The following is a 17529-nucleotide window of genomic DNA, read 5'->3' on the forward strand; positions in this document are numbered from 1 at the left end:
GCTCTGGACAGCAATCTGAACTCGGATCCAGTGGCTAGGTAAACAGGAAAAGCCCCACGAAATTTTGATTTTCATTTCCTGTTTGCCCAGCGTGGAGCTCTGATCAGCACGGGTGGCGATGTAGTCCCAAATCCAAAAAGAGCTCCAGCATGGACCGTGTGGGAGATACTGGATCTGATCACTGTATGGGGAAATAAATCTGTTCTATCAAAGCTCCGTTACAGAAGACGAAATGCCAAAGCGTTTGAAAAAAAAATCTACAGGCTACACAGTGCTGCGTGACAAGCGTAACGGGAAGCCAGAGACTCAAAAGGACGCTCATGGAGGGAGGGAGGGGGTACTGAGGACTCCAGCTATCCCACAGTCCCCAGCAGTCTCCGAAAAGTATTTGCATTCTTGGCTGAGCTCCCAATGCCTGTAGGTTCAAACACATTGTCCGGCGTGGTTCAGGGTATAGCTCGTCAATTTACTCCCTCCCACCACCACATGAAAGAAAAGGGAAATAAATCATTTCTTGACTTCTTTCAATGTCACCCTATGTCTACTGAATGCTGCTGGTAGACGCGATGCTGCAGCAGTGAAGAGAAGTATCCGCTCCCCTCCCCTCCCCGGTGTCAGACGGTGCAGTAGGACTGGTAACCGTCCTTCTTATCAACCCCGTGAGTGCTCCTGGCTGGCTTCAGGTGAGGCTGGCCGGGGGCACCTGAGTGAAAATAGGAGTGACTCCCGGTCATTCCCAGTAGATGGTACAGAACGGCTGGTAACCATCTTCATCATAGCAACTAGGGGCTGAGCTTCAATCAGCCCCCTCCCTTTCATGTGAAAAGAAAAGATTCTGTACTGCCTGGACTATCACAGCAGTGGGATGCTGGGCTCCTCTCCCCCACACTGCTTAATGTCCTGCCTGGACTATCATAGCACCGGGAGGCTGCCTCCCCCTCATTTTATGTCACTAAAAACTCAGTGTTTCTTATTCCTGCATTCTTTATTACTTCATGACACAAATGGGGTGGGGGGGACACTGCCACGGTAGCCCAGGAAGGTTGGGGGAGAAGGGAAGCAACAGGTGGGGTTGTTGCAGGGGCACTCCCTGTGAATGGCATGTAGCTCATCATTTCTGCAGGATCTGACACAGAGCAGCTGTGCTCTCTGATACACTGCTTCTCTAGTACATTTGCCCCATTTTCTAGGCAGGATTGACTCTGTTTTTAGAAACTATAAAGGAGGGATTGACTCGGGGAGTCATTCCCAGTTTTGCTTTTGCGCCCCTGGCTGATCTCAGCCAGGGGCATCCATGATAGCAGCAGACAGCACAGAAGGACAGATAACCATCATCTCATTGCCAAATTACACTGGCAGCAGACGGTACAGAATGACTGGTAACCATCTCTGCTATCATGCAAAAGCAAATGAATGCTGCTGTGTAGTGCTGGAGTATCGCCTCTGTCCGCGGCATCCAGTACACATAGTGACTTTGTGTTTTTTTTTAAAAAAAAAAAAAAAGCTAAATGGGCTCCATGGTTGCCGTGCTATGGCATCTGCCAGGGCAATCCAGGGAAAAAGGGCGCGAAATGATTGTCTGCCGTTACATTCCCGGAGGAAGGAATGACTGACGACATTTACCCAGAACCACCCGCGACAATGATATTTTGCCCCATCAGCCACTGGGCTCTCAGTCCAGGATTCTAAGGGGCAGGGGAGACTGCGGGAACTATGGGACAGCTACCCACAGTACAACGCTCTGGAAATCGACACTAGCCTCGGACCATGGACGCACACCGCCGAATTAATGTGCTTAGTTTGGCCGCGTGCACTCGACTTTATACAATCTGTTTTATAAAACCGGTTTATGTAAAATTGGAATAATCCCATAGTGTAGACGTACCCTAAGGTGTGGCAAGGACTCCTCCATGTTTTTGCTGAAGCAGACTAACATGGCCACCACTCTGAAACCTGACACGTGGGTGAGTTCAGCACCAGTGAGGGTGCAGTGACTTGAGCAGGGTTTTGGTTGCTCACACCCTGACTAGACCCTGGGTGCTGATTTCTGGAGTTAATTGTGCAGTGAGGATATCTGTGTAGACGTTTCTGATGGTAAGGGTGTTACTGACCTTGATGGGAGAAATGGAAGTCTGTACAGTTGAAGTGCAGAAATGAGTTAACTTACTTTTCAAATAAAGTTAGTGTAAGTGTGTGTGCGTGCACCCGTGGACTTTTAATTGGAGTGTGAGGATTCCATAGCAGCCCTGGAAGAGATTAATTCCCAGACAGCATGAAAAGTCAGAGGGGCTGCTCTGTGGTACAAAATTTTGACAGTTAAAGCGTATAAAGCTATCAGTCCCCAACTGTTAAGCAACTGTGCTTCAGCATGGTTATTTTCTTGCTGGAGGTGGGCCCTGAGAGACAGGAGCAGGAGGTGGAAGAAGGCGGAGAGGGGGTGGGGAGGAGGTCTTTTTTCTAAGATTTTAATTGGCAACCTATATATACTCCCTTGGTTGAGACTATTATTTGAGCTTTACTTTTAACAGTTGCTACAGCTAAGTCCAGTGTGTACCTTGTAAAAGCACAGCTCCTTCAGGAGAAGCTGTATTTCAAAAGATATAAGTAGGGCTTCTGATTTTAGATTTTAACCAATAAAACACCCCTCCCTCCCTCCACATACACGCAAGTGCAGTATTTATCCACTAAACACCAGACATGGTTACTGAATTCGTGTTGACCAGGGGCAGCTCTATGTATTTTGCTGCTCCAAGCATGGCAGGCAGGCAGCTTTTGGCGGCATGCCTGCGAGAGGTCCACTGGTAAATTAATGCGGATTCGCAGCATGCTTGCGGGAGGTCTGCCAGTCCCGCGCCTTCAGTGTACCTGCCGCCGAATTGCTGCCGAAGCCGCGGGACCAGCGGACCTCCCTCACGCATGCCGCTGAAGGCAGCCTGACTGCCGCCTTCACGGCAACCGTCGGACCGCCCCCCGCGGCTTGCCGCCCCAGGCATGTGGTTGGTGCGCTGGTGTCTGGAGCCACCCCTCATGTTGGCTTCATCTCTTTCCTAATGCAGTTTGTTTATATATGTGATGTTCCGCTCCTTGGCTTATATCTAAGAGCAGTAATGCGGACTATGGGGATGTGATTTCTAAAGTGCACTAAGGTGTTCCACATGAATTGGTCTGTATAGACCCTACTGTTACCTCTTGTAACATAGTGCTGTTTGAAACAGGACTACACGTATATACAAAGAGAGATCCCTGAAACTCACTGATTTTTGGACAGCTACAGGGAACTAAAAAATTAGTAACCCTCCCCCACCAATTAATTTAATAAACTCCAAAAACCAGAAGCCTTTGATAAAAGCCTTTTTAATCTCTTTAAAATGTTTCCCCGTCAGTTTCTTACAGCATTGTTTGTGTTCCCACAGTCTGCTTTGTGCTGTGCAGTGCCTGCTTCCAGTCTAGTGCAGTCTGTTAAAACAGTTCAGACATATGCAGTTTTTTTTCCCATGTAGCTTAGCAACTATGGAGGACAACGATCTCTGAAAGGAGGTAGGCAAAACTAAATCTTATAGATGCCTCTCATCAGGGGACAGAGATTGCACTGTGTGTGACCCAAAATAGGGCATGCAAAGCATTCTCTGCCTACCCCGAGCAGCCTACCTTGCCTATAAATATCCATGCTGATGATATTTAAAGTTCGTGTTAGGTATAACAGCTATGTAAAGGGAATAGTAAGTTTATTCTTCAAAGTACGAGTTCAGAAATTCACAGCTACGGCTGTCTTGGCCTGTGAGAACTTTTCAACTCAAAATTGTCCTAAAACTTACATTTGTGGTGTGTTTTTAAATCTGTTGCTTCCCCCCCCCCCCAAACAAACCTTCCCTTGTAGTGAGGACCTGGAAGTGAAGCTGATTCTAAACAAAACCGTAACTGGGTTAAGATGAGAGAAATGGGGGGAAAAAAAACTGCAGAAAGGAGGACCAGGAAACGGAGTTTTAAAAAGATTCTCAGTTTTAATAATCTAAGGTGGAGTTTTAATATCAATAAGGGAATCTATTTAAAATATGATTAAATTCAGTCCCATTAATGTACTTAAATATTGATAGGGCCTGTCTTTACAAGATCTCTTAATGCTGAACAATCTACCATGGGCAACTTTCCTTAGCTATGTTAGTGTCCAGGTATCCTCTCCTTTCATCACTTTCAGAGCATGTGTAGGCGGAGAGGGTTCATGTTCTCAAAACTCTGAGATTTCCCTCTTCTCTCCCCACCTGCCCCCAGATTGAGGGCTTGATATGACTCCCTTGCTGAACAAGTCAGTGCCACTTTTAATCAGCTATTGGTATGAGAACATTAAAATGCAGACACCTACCAAATCAGCTGCTCTACGCTGACAGCCCCTGTCACCATGGGAGTAATGTCTGGGCATCAGATTTAGGTGTCTAGCATGCCAGGTTTTTGACTGCTAGGCCAGTAGTTTCCAGCCTTTTGGGGCAGTTTTATAGCAGGTGAGTGTGTGTAACAATGGTGTATGGGTAATATAGACTAGTCTAGAGATTCACTGAAGCAAGGAGGGGTCATGAAAGCCAGTCTGACTTGGCCTGTTCCCATCTCATTTTAAAAGTGAAACAGGTTTGGGCCTGCTTAGTACCTGAACTGGTTCTTGCCTAATACTTGATGTATTGGGCTTGCTGTTTCATTGTGATACCAGTGGCTGCGCTCAATGATTTTATATATTTGATGGCCTTTATCATAAAAACCCTGCTCATAGGCCTTGAATAGGGCCATTAAGCAGACTCTGCTTTAGCTCAGTAGCTGGATGCACTACTGCTAGATGCAGGGGTCATTGCTGGGATGGAAAAAGCTAACTGTTCACTTGATTACTTGCTTGGATTCCTTTCTGTGTTCTGCACTAACCACGTCAGGCATTGTAGCTTGTATGTATGCTTGCCAGAAGGTATTTGGGACCATAATAGTTAAAGATGGTGTCACAGGAAGTCTGGTCCCTGTAAATGAAGTAAGTTCAGCTCCCCTCTGCCAGGACAGGTGCTCCCATTGGCCAATTAAGAGGGCTGGGCAGTACCTGCAGCTGTTCAGGATTAGGAAGGGGGAGTCCCCATGAGTCAGAGCAGACTGGTTCAGTCAGGAGGGTAGGTGAGAGCTGCCAGGGGACTGGAGGAGTCCTGATAGGAAGCAGGAGGTATTTCCTGGGGAAAGGCTGAAGGCAGGGAGAGCAGCAAGAGGGGTTTGCTGGCTGGCATCCCCAAGCCAGAGAGCCAGAACTAAAGGAGCACCATAGAGAGTTGCTTGCTGGCTCTAAGGTTGGGGTAGGGGAAGGGCTGGAAGCAGGGTAGTAGTAGAACAGGGCCAGAGAACTGGACCCAGAGGAATGAGGGATGCTTCCCTGCCAAGAAGGCACCCCAGTAATGAGGTTGTAGGGGTTCCCACTGGGAAGAACAGGAGTGTTCTCCAGTTGGAAGGATTATGGTGGCTGTTCTGGTACAAGGACAAGAGAGAACTGACAGAGCCAGGGTGTGGTAAGAGATGCTAGGGAGCTGGGGTGTGCTGAGAGCTGCTGAAGCTGTATTTGATGCTTTATCTAGACTGTGGTGTTGTGACTTATGTGCCCAGGGGTGTGTGTGTGTTTCTCTTGTAATAAATGAAATGTACAAGGGCTATGGGAACTAAGAGTCTTTGCGTTGTCTCTGAGGACTCTGAAGGAGGGAAGCTGAGGCAGATGCGCCTGTCATGCCACAGCCTGTCACAGGAGGGCACTCCAGGTGGGGTGGCCTGATGACAGATGAAAGACCTGCATGCAATTAATTATATTCCAACCTTTGAAGGGTTGGATAGAGTCTGTGCCATACGTTTTGCACTGTCTCTCTCTCTCTTAAATTAAGTCTTACACATGTTGTACAGGTGGCAGGATGACAAACTACCAAGCAGGGTGAGAATTGAACAACGTGATACGAGTGGGAGGAGGAAAAGTTAAACCACCTTAAGCTCCATAAATGAAATGCTTCGGTTGTGCTAGTATAGAATGGGGAACTAGGTGTTGTCAGGGCTCCTGGGTTCTTTTCCTAGATTTGCCACTTAACCATTGGATGTTAAGTCAAATCGCTTAATCCCTCTGTGTGCCAGAGTATTCCTCTGTAAAAAGGGAGACTGCACCTTCCTTAGAAGGGAAACTGTGAAGCTTAATTAATGTTTAAAGTACTTTGAGATTCTTAAATGAAATATGATATGATATATAGTACTTTATATTGGTCCTTAGATATGTTCATGCTGGTCATTCAGATACCATGGGAGCAGTGTCAGTAGATACTGACTAGATACTGGCTAGATACCTCATGGAAAGCTTCTCTTCTCTTCCCACTCCCCCCTCCTTTGTAAATACCCAGTAAAAAGCTGGTTAAACACTGTGTTTTGCATTATGTCTTGAAGGCCAGTAGACTGATCTCTAGTGAACAGCAAGATGGAGTGATTTCCAGCATCTTTATAGTAGGAGGAGTTGGCAGAGGAGATCAGATACAGGGCTGGTGATCAGGACTCCTGGTTTCTATTTCCAGCTCTGACAGTCTTGTTTGACCTTTTAAAACACACTGAGCTTAAGTAACCCCACTTTCCAAATGTGAGGGGAAATATAATCCTGACTGACCACCATAGGGACTCTTAGGTGAAAAGCTATGTATGAATTAGTATGAGTATTATGACTTTGCATAAGGAGGATCTGAGTACAGACGGCTCCTGATGCGGGAATTCAGACAACAATTTTCATTTAAGTATCTTGCTAAGAGTGATTAGGGAACAAACCAGCAAAATTCTTGATTACAGCCTGTTGGCCCTCTTTTTATCTTTCAGGGTTGCAGTGCTGGGAACAGCCCCCCAATCCTCTGGAATTGGGTGGCACGTGGTGGGATTGGCCATCGTGCAGGATGGACACCTTGAAACGGAGTCGAGCGCAAGCCTGGCCGGAGGAGACGGGGGACAGGGAGCATGGACTCTATAGTTTGCACCGCATGTTTGACATTGTGGGCACTCACCTGACCCACCGGGATGTACGTGTGTTGTCCTTTCTCTTTGTGGATGTGATTGATGACTACGAGAGGGGGATGATCCGCAGTGGCAGGGACTTCCTGCTGGCACTAGAACGGCAGGGCCGCTGTGATGAGACCAACTTCCGCCAGGTGCTACAGCTGCTAAGGATTATCACGCGCCATGACCTGTTGCCCTATGTCACGCTGAAGAGGAGAAGGGCCGGTAAGTCATCTGATCTGTCCCCTTGGCTGCTCTTAATGCTCTTCTGAGACCTTTAGAACTCTGTTGGCAGTTTAAGTCAAGCTTCTGCTTTGTGTTGCTGAGAAGTGAGATAATAAAAGCTTGTCTGTGGTTGTCCAGTAACAATATGGGCAACGGTCTGTGCTGCTGTGTGGGACAACCGGGCTGGGTTCCGAGGGCTGTTAAGATAACCTGTCCCATCAGAAGGCAGGGGCAAGACTGTACAGTAGAATCTCAGAGTTACGAGCACCAGAGTTCTGAACTGACCAGTCAACCACACACCTCATTTGGAATCAGAAGTATGCATCATGCAGCAGCAGAGACCAAAATGAAAGCAAATACAGTACAGTATTGTGTTAAACATAAGGTATTAAAAAATAAGAAGGGAAAGTTTTAAAAAAAAAAAGATTTGACAAGGTAAGAGAACTTTCTGTGCTTGTTTAATTTAAACTGAGATGGTTAAAAGCAGCATTTTTCTTCTGCTTAGTAAAGTTTCAAAGCTATATTAAGTCAATATTCAGTTATCAACTTTTGAAAGCATGACCATAATGTTTTGATGAGAGTTACAAACAACTTCCATTCCCGAAGTGAGGGTCTACTGTATTATGAAGTTGGTCAGGTCAATGAGCATCAGCTGTAGTAAAGTGTTCTGAAAGGAATCCCCGTTGGTTCCCATGAGCCTAAAAGTGTAATGGGGATGATACAGGACATTGAGATTTAGAGGGGATTGGTGTACAGGTGTGAGATGCTCAGACAGGGAATGTGGGGGAGCTGAGATGAAGATTCCTGCCTTTCCTCCATTTCGTCACTTACTAATAGCAATACCATGCAGGATTTCAGTGACGGGTCCTGCCACCCTGAAGGTACAAATTGACACACTTGAGAGGCAAAGAAATCCTGAAGTATGATAGAGTCTGGCTGTAGTTCCCACATGCAGCATGGTCTAATAGCAGATAGCTTTATTTCTGTAATAGAGAGCTGTAGTGTGGTCTCGTGTTGCTAATGCTTTGTTACTCCTACAAAACAAACCACAAAATATGTTAGTACTTGGATAGAGTTAGGGCTGCATATTTGTCATGAACTCATGGGTTCCAGGATCATCTTTTTTAAAAAAAGCAAAATGAAACTACCATATTCATTTATTTACAGAAGTTTGTGGGAAAAGATTCCTTTTTAAACTGACGTCTCTGCCTTGGTGCTGGCCTAGTTGTGAAAGTCTTCTGAGAAAAATGGAATAAGTTCAGTTGGTTTTGATGCTTGTGCGTAAGGTGAGGATAGGAATGGCAGGCACATGCTTGGGAATTTTCTTGATTCAATTTTTCACTTCTCTTGCACTCAATTCAAAACTGGGTGTTACAACCTCCAGTGCACTGTGTACCTGCTGTCTATGACGATGGCTTGATATTCACTACACTGTGGGAGGGAAACATTTTGAAATGTTAATACATGTCCTGGTTATACCCTCCCTTTGCTGACCCCCTGGAAATGTGCACATTGTAAGTAAATCAGGGTTAACTTTGAAATAGACTAGGGTGCAGGGGTGTATCTCTCCGGGAGTGAGGCTTCAAAACACACTTGGCTTCTTCCAGTGTCACAGATTGTTGGCGAGAGAGGAGGGGTAGGACTGTTTCTCAATCGTTCCTTCATCCCACAAAAACTCTATTTAGAAGAGGTTAATGACCCTTCTGCTTTCTCCCCTGCCCTGTCCCATGATCTGCTTTCATACATTGTGTGCTCTGCACACTCAGCGTTCTGCAAAGCACTGGTCTGAGAGATTTATTAGAATGTGGGATGTATTGAACATTTCAGTAACCACCTAGGTACAGCGATTCTCCCTTCCAGATCTGAGCAAATTAACCTGTGGGGTCTTGGCCACACCACAACCCTGTACCAATTCTCCAGCTTCCAAACCTTCCTGGATCAATGTCATGCATCCACTGGCTGTATACTGCCTTAGAGCATGCCAGGATTCCAATGCTGTGCCTCAGAAACTTTGATCCAGATTAAACAGGAGCTGAGAGATCCACCTGTCAGAAGAAAACTTTCACATATAACAAGGAAAGATTTTCATCAATTTTTGCAGAATTTAAACTTTTGATTTTTTTTTATAAAAAAAAAACAAAACAAAACTAGCCCTGATGATTGCAAATGTAAATCAAGGCAATTCTGGCTGAGTCAGCTGCTCTTGGCCTTCTTAAACCACCATGAAATTGATGAGTCTCTTATCAGATTTCACTGTTGTTGTTCACAGCACTATGGACACCAGTGGCATTTCATGTTACTGTTTGGGAAAGCTGTGAACAGCAATATAGGCAGACATAGAAATGATACACAGGTGGAGGGAAAAGAGGACCAAAAATAGGCGGGGGAGGTGTCAAGTTAGTAACTACAGCCCAAACTGCCTGTTGAGCTGGCTGTTCCCAGGCTTTCTCCTAGCAGGACATCTCATGCTCCCCTTCTCATCTGCCTTAGAGACTTTAAACTTTGATACTCTTGATCTGGAACTAAGGAGACCCGTCTGGTCTGGTAACTACAGTGAATCAGAATAGCTATTCATCCCCATGAAAACTCCTAGAACCTGATGCCTAGGTTCTCCATAGCTCTTGCTGCTCTCTATATTAGTCTCTTAATTTTATCTGATTACTTTTAGCTGTGTCACCTTGTAGCAACCTAAAGAACCCTCCTCCTTCCGTAGTGTTTCGGCAAGGGTTAACATTAAAAATTGGTGGCATTCCAGTTATCATACTATGGTGTTGTCTTACGTATCTGGAAATTGTAGGTAAATATTGACAATTTAAAGGTATCCACTATAAATCAGAGTATATTACCTTTCTCTGAGACGGACTCCCATTTGCTCTCAGTTCATTGACTTGTCTTGACAGCATTGGTAGCTCAAGATATAACTTAAACGTTGCCTCTCACCCAACTCCTGCCCACACCCACAAATGTCTTGCTTGAGTTATGTGGTCCTTTAACCTCAAGCTAGGTGCCCTATCAGGGTTGAGAGTTGGAACTGGAGTGCTGCTGAAGCTAGAGCTGGGGATGCAGTGACTTGAGTTACAGCTGCTCAGCTGCTAATCCAATCATTCTGTGTAGTTTGTGTTTCACAGTGTGGTTGCCCTCACCGGAGATAAGCTAGCAAGCTAACAGTTGCAGTGACGACAAACCCTGAGAGAGGTTGGGAGGAATGTACATGCCAACTCTTGATTTTTCTCAACAATAAAATGTTGGAAGTAGTCGTCAGTGTAATAGTTTCATGTCCTCAATAATGCATGGTAAACCTGGAAGTGAATCAAAGAGCTGTCTAAAACAGATGAGCAGAGTGTCAACACTATATTCTTTTTAATTGGTATTTTGCCATGTAGCGTTCTAACAACATAATTGTTACACAGATAAAAGGTAGATTTGCATTTACCTGGAAAGTGAACAGAAGAGCTAAGTTTACTGCACCTTTGAGAGGAAGGGATGACTGTGATCAAGGCACTGGACTGGAACTTGGACATCTGGGTTCTCATCCGGGCAGTCACAGACATTGACGTTGGGCTGGTCGCTTAATCTGTGCCTCAGTTCCCCATCTGGACAGTGGGAATAAGGTTTTTTCATCCTGGTCGTGGTGGTGTGCCGATAAACTTCTTTGTGTTTGTGAGGTGCTCAGACATTGCTGTGCTGAAGGACAGAGCCATAGAAAGCCTCTAAAGAAAGTAAGAGAATTCAGCTTTTTATCAATAATACGTGTTTTAAGTCTTCCTTCATTGTAGCATCTGGAATCCACTGTTCCTTTAAGTCAGGAGGGGCTTTGATAGGAGGGCAAGCATATTTCCTCCAGCATGGGGTGGCCTTCAAATGTTGAGACCTGTTAGCCAGCGGCTCGTGATAGAACCCACTACCTGGGTCCATAGTCAGCAACATGGTAGGAATCGTTGTGAGCAGCTGGGATAGGGCTGGGCTTTTCATCCACGCATCATCCCTGAACTTCTTTGGGGATGGGTCCCTCCTCATTTCCTCATGCATCATCCTCTAGCTAGTGAGTGACTGGCAAACTTTTAAGCCCTGACATAAAGGCTCCAGTGACTTGAATGTGCAGCCACACTCAATTTATATTTCTTTGATCCTTCCCCTGTTTGGGTTTTGACCAACAACATTAAAGGGGAAAAGGAAAGTTTGAATTTCAGTCTGCTTCAATTCTCAGAGTTACTTCCCATCGCAGTGTTAACCATATTAGATCTATATGGTACATAAATTAACAGTATTTGTGACTGAATTAATATTGCTTTGAGATTCCCTGAAGACACCTGGATAACTTTCTCTTTTTTTTAATGATGATTTCATTAGTTTCAGGTAATTCATGTGTCCCAGAACTCCCTGGCCAGTTTTCTGAGCATTACAATAACTTTCATATTTTCATTAAATGCTTTTCTCTTCCCTCTTGTGTGACAAATCCAAGCAAATAAGTGGTAACTGGGAAATTGAGTGTGCAAAAAATGCTGAGAACAAAGGATTTTTTTCCTGACCTTTTTTTGAGGTGTACAGGGGTTTCTGGTGTTGGAACAATAGTAGGTAAAAATTCAGTGAAGCGTGATTCTTTTTTTATTTTTAAATCTAAACTGATGGTCTCTCTCTCTCTCCTGAATTTGCACATAAGTTCTCAACCTTTTACATTTGTACAAACAGCATTTCTATTTTAATCTTCATCTCCATGTCCTGTTGCATGGTGGATTGATTTAAATAATCAGTTTCAACCTAATTTTGCATTTGTACTTTTTAAACTTCTTTTTCCTAAAGATTCTCAATGCTTGGTATAAATTTTACTTTTTTGTTCACCAGCGCAACACTGTATCTATACACATTTATTTAAGCAGTTATATAGCTTAACATAAACTTATTCAGAGTCTTAATTTCTGTTTTTTATTGTTACAAAACAGTGAAGCATTTCTTATTTACTAGATTAACTTTTTTTACCGATGATTGTTGAGCTGCATTTGGATGGAAATTTGGAATGGAATTAAAAAGGGACAAAACCAGCATTTTTAAATTTATTGGTTGAATAAAATTATTTTAAATGTGCTGCATACATAAGAAAAAAAATATCAAAGCATTTACCATTTAAAACTGATTTATTAAACAAAGGAAATATTTATATTTAGTGAATCAAACTGATTGGTTTTTGGTCATCCTATCCTGCAATATTTTAGAAATAGTAGACCATATCCTCTCTCTCCTCATTTTTATTTATAGGTTGGAAGAGGGCAACACACTTTTTTTTTTTTTTTTTTTTTTTTAAACTTTCAGTCAGTTGCTCACTTTGAAAGAACTAACTATTGAACTGAACTGGTTGGATAAACTGAAATGAAGGAAATAGTCTATGCAGCTGCAGAAGAGACTGCTGCTGACAAATCTGCTTTAGCACGTCAACAAACTCTGTTTCCAGATGCTGAGCCTGTGATTTCCACCAGTTGAGTGGTTTGACTTTGGCAGCGTATGTGTGCTGCTTGAATATTATTTTTATTTAATTTAAATGATTTTAATAGATTAAAGTAAGTTTAGGTCTTAACAAAGGATGTCATAATTTAAGTTTATTTAATTTGAATTCTAAAAATAAAAATTTTTCATCAGTTTTTATCCAGTCTCCAGGTAGTTTTCACTGGCATAAGAGGATAGTAACTATTCTCAGTGATTACACTTTGATCTTGCATAACAGCAGTTTCCTGCCAGTCTCCTTTAACACAAGTTTGAAGCTGGCTGGAATCAAATGCCTAGACCAGTGGTCCTCAAACTGTGGGGCGTGGAGGGATGTTCAGGGGGTCATGCAGTGGGGCCCAGGCCAGCGCCCCAACGGGGAGCAGGGAAGGGAGTGTCATACTTCCAGCCCTGCTCTGCCGACAGGCCCAGCTCCACCCTCAGTCTGGCTCTGCCTTTAACCCCTGCTATCCCCCATCCCCAGTTTCGCTTTCAGCCAAAGCTCCTCTGCTGAGGAAGCCTTGGCTGTGCATTAATGCTGGGGGGAGGGAGGGCACAGACAGATTCCGTTAATGGGGGTGGGGGCACAACTGGGAAAGTCTGTGCACCACTGACCCCAGACTCATGTGATCTTACTATGTTTCAGTCAACTGCTGCATGATTCATAGATTCCAAGGCCAGAAGGACCATTATGATGAGCTAATCTGACCTCCTACCTAACACAGGTCATACAACTTCCCCAAAATAATTCCTAGAGCAGATCTGTTAGAAAATACATCCCATCTTGATTTAAAAATTCTGTCTGTGATGGAGAATCCCACCACAGTCTTGGTAAGTTGTGCCGGTTGTTAATTACTCTTACCATATTTCTAGTCTGAATTTGTCTGTCTTCAGGTGCCATGCATTAGATTGTATTATACCTTACTCTGCTAGACTGAAGAGCCATTATTAAACATTTGTTCCCCGTATAGGTACTTATAAACTATAATCAAGTCACCCCTTAACCTTCTCTTTGTTAAACTAAATAGATTGCGTTCTTGGAGTCTGTAGCTATATAAGACAGCAAAGAGTCCTGTAGCACCTTATAGACTAACAGACGTATTGGAGCATGAGCTTTCGTGGGTGAATACCCACTTCGTCGGATGCAAGACAGGTTTTATAATCCTTTAATCATTCTCATGGCTCTTCTCTGAACCATCTCCAGTTGCTCAACATTCGTCTCGAGTTGTGGGCACCAGAACTAGGCACAGTATTCTAGTGTCAAATACAGAGGTAAAATAGCCTTTCTGCTCCTACGTGAGATTCCTCTGTTTGTCTCCTAGGATCTCATTATGCCTTTTGGCCAGTGTTGCACTAGGAGCTAATGTTCAGCTCATTATCCACCAAGACCTCAACTCTTTTTAAGTCGCTGCTTCTCAAGGTAGAGGCCCCTATCCTGTAAATATGGCCTACATTCTTTGTTCCTAGATGTATACATATACATTTAGGATATTGTTTGCGCTCATTTATCAGGCGATCCAAAGAGGAAATAAGGAAGAGTTCTGCGATTGTTGAGCATTCTTAAGTCTTTCATCTGAGATTTCAGGTTGTAATGTGGACAAGCCAAATGGCTGCCAAGTCTGATCTCTGTGGGTAGCCTGGAATATACTGGGTTAAGATACTTAGTAGCTGTGTTCCCTCTGTATCTTTTAAAAGTAAGTAGTAGACTTGGAAATCAGTACAAAATTTGGTCAGCAAACATAGGGAGCGTAAGTTAGAGATGAAAGGTTCACTCCGCTGGGCACCTGTGAGAATAGACTGCTGTGTTCTGTACGTACTACTTTCTGGACAATACGCACCTGCAAGTGAAGGTAACTGTGTCATGCCCTGAAGCAGGGAAAGCTTTGATTAGTGATTCCTTGTGAGTGTAAGACTGGAACCTGAGTGAGATTTAAATGAGAGGACTGTTACGGTGATCAACAGATAGCTCAGGCAGTTAGGCTCTACGGAGGCCTCTGGGATGTTTGACCACTGGGAGGAATTCATGGACAGAGGATGGTTCTCATGGGATGGACTCCACATGAGTTGAGAGGGAAATAGATGTCTGGGATGGAGATTGGCACAGCTCATTAAAAGAGCTTTGAACTAGGAACTCGGGAGGCTGTTGGGAGATGCTCATGTAACCTCCACACCTGATTTTAACATTGAGAGGGAGGAAAATCAAGTAAGAGAAGACGTATCAATGAAGAAAGGAATAGCCATGGGTAGGAGAATGGACATTAAAAGGGATAGTGCTGATACCAGTCAGATAGGCGATACTGGCAGTGGAATGACTGTACCCAATTAGGTGAGGAATGTGGGCGAAACCAGGTAGCAACAGCTAAGATGTTTGTAAACCAATGTAAGGAGCCTGGTAACAAAATGGAGGAACTGGAACTACCAGTGCAGGACTACCTATAGCAGGACCGCTTGGAAATAGTGACCATAATACAATAACATTCAACATCCCTGTGGGTGGAAGAACATCTCAACAGCCCAACACTGTGGCATTTAATTTCAAAAGGGGAAACTATACAAAAATGAGGGGGTTAGTTAAACAAAAGTTGAAAGGTACAGTGACTAAACTGTAATCCCTGCAAGTTGCATGGGCCCTTTTTAAAGACACCATAATAGAGTCCCAACTTCAATGTATACCCCAAATTAAACGCAGTAAAAGAACTAAAAAAGAGCCACCGTGGCTTGGCTTAATCATGTAAAAGAAGCAGTGAAAGATAAAGAAGACTTCCTTTAAAAAGTGGAAGTCAAATCCTAGTGAGGCAAATAGAAAGGAGCACAAACACTGCCAGCTTAAGTGCAAGAGTGTAATAAGAAAAGCCAAAGAGGAGTTTGAAGAACGGCTAGCCAAAAACTCCAAAGGTGGTGGTAAAATGTTTAAGTACATCAGAAGCAGGAAACCTGCTAAACAACCAGTGGGGCCCCTTGATGATTGAAATACAAAAGGAGCGCTTAAAGATGATAAAGTCATTGCGGAGAAACTAAATGGATTATTTGCTTCAGTCTTCACAGCTGAGGATGTTAGAGGTATTCCCAAACCTGAACTGGCTTTTGTAGGTGACAAATCTGAGGAACTGTCACAGATTGAAGTGTCACTAGAGAGGTTTTGTAATTAATTGATAATCTCAACATTAACAAGTCACCGGGACCAGATGGCATTCACCCAAGAGTTCTGAAAGAACTCAAATATGAAGTTGCAGAACTATTAACTAAGGTTTGTAACCTGTCCTTTAATTCTGCTTCGGTACCCAGTGACTGGAAGTTAGCTAATGTAATGCCAATATTTAAAAAGGGCTCTAGAGGTGATCCCGGCAGTTACAGACCGGTAAGTCTAACATCGGTACCGGGCAAATCAGTCGAAACAATAGTTAAGAATAAAATTGTCAAACACATAGAAAAACATAAACTGTTGAGCAACAGTCAACATCCTTTCTGTAAAGGGAAATCATGTCTTACTAGTCTATTAGAGTTCTTTGAAGGGGGTCAGCAAACATGTGGACAAGGGGGATCCAGTGGACATAGTGTACTTAGATTTCCAGAAAACCTTTGACAAGGTCCCTCACCAAAGGCTCTTACATAAATTAAGCTGTCATGGGATAAAAGGGAAGGTCCTTTCATGGATTGAGAACTGGCTAAAAGACAGGGAACAAAGGGTAGGAATTAATGGTAAATTCTCAAAATGGAGAGGGGTGGCTAGTGGTGTTCCCCAAGGGTCAGTCCTAGGACCAATCCTATTCAATTTATTCATAAATGATCTGGAGAAAGGGGTAAACAGTGAGGTGGCAAAGTTTGCAGATGATACTAAACTACTCAAGATAGTTAAGACCAAAGCAGATTGTGAAGAACTTCAAAAAGATCTCACAAAACTAAGTGATTGATTGGGCAACAAAATGGCAAATGAAATTTAATGTGGATAAATGTAAAGTGGTGCACGTTGGAAAAAAATAACCCCAACTATACATACAATATGATGGGGGCTAATTTAGCTACAATGAGTCAGGAAAAAGATCTTGGTGTCATCGTGGATAGTTCTCTGAAGATGTCCACACACTGTGCAGAGGCGGTCAAAAAAGCAAACAAGATGTTAGGAATCATTAAAAAGCGGATAGAGAATAAGACTGAGAATATATTATCGCCCTTATATAAATCCATGGTACGCCCACATCTCGAATACTGTGTACAGATGTGGTCTCCTCACCTCAAAAAAGATATTCTAGCACTAGAAAAGGTTCAGAAAAGGGCAACTAAAATGATTAGGGGTTTGGAGATGGTCCCATAGGAGGAAAGGTTAAAGAGGCTAGGCCTCTTCAGCTTGGAAAAGAGGAGACTAAGGCCATGTCTACATCTAAAATTTTGCAGCGCTGGTTGTTACAGCTGTATTAGTACAGCTGTATAGGGCCAGCGCTGCAGAGTGGCCACACTTACAGCAACCAGCGCTGCAAGTGGTGTTAGATGTGGCCACACTGCAGCGCTGTTGGGCGGCTTCAAGGGGGGTTCGGGGAACGCGAGAGCAAACCGGGAAAGGAGACCAGCTTCGCCGCGGTTTGCTCTCGCGTTCCCCGAACCACCCTGCAAACCGCAGGGAAGGAGACCTGCTTGCTCGGGGGTTTGGGAAACGAGAGAGCAAACCGGGAAAGGAGACCAGCTTCGCCGCGGTTTGCTCTCGCGTTCCCCGAACCACCCTGCAAACCGCAGGGAAGGAGACCTGCTTGCTCGGGGGTTCGGGGAACGAGAGAGCAAACCGGGAAAGGAGACCAGCTTCGCCGCAGTTTG

The 17529-nt window shown here is 44.0% G+C and overlaps 1 protein-coding gene across 6 annotated transcripts in view; it reads left to right on the plus strand.

Annotated features, from left to right (window-relative positions):
• The window catches only part of DEDD (death effector domain containing), a 44243-nt gene that overhangs the window by 12596 nt on the left and 14118 nt on the right, over positions 1–17529 (plus strand). For all 6 annotated transcript variants that reach the window (XR_003997707.1, XM_030542460.1, XM_030542457.1 and 3 more), the window contains one exon: positions 6850–7248. Coding sequence is in view for 5 of the 6 variants with exons in the window: in XM_030542460.1 (XP_030398320.1) it covers positions 6924–7248 (325 nt within the window). In the remaining variant the exon portion in view is untranslated. The remainder of the gene's footprint in view (positions 1–6849; positions 7249–17529) is intronic.

Source organism: Gopherus evgoodei, chromosome 24 (assembly GCF_007399415.2).
Source record: "Gopherus evgoodei ecotype Sinaloan lineage chromosome 24, rGopEvg1_v1.p, whole genome shotgun sequence".
Taxonomy (NCBI): Eukaryota; Metazoa; Chordata; order Testudines; family Testudinidae; genus Gopherus; species Gopherus evgoodei.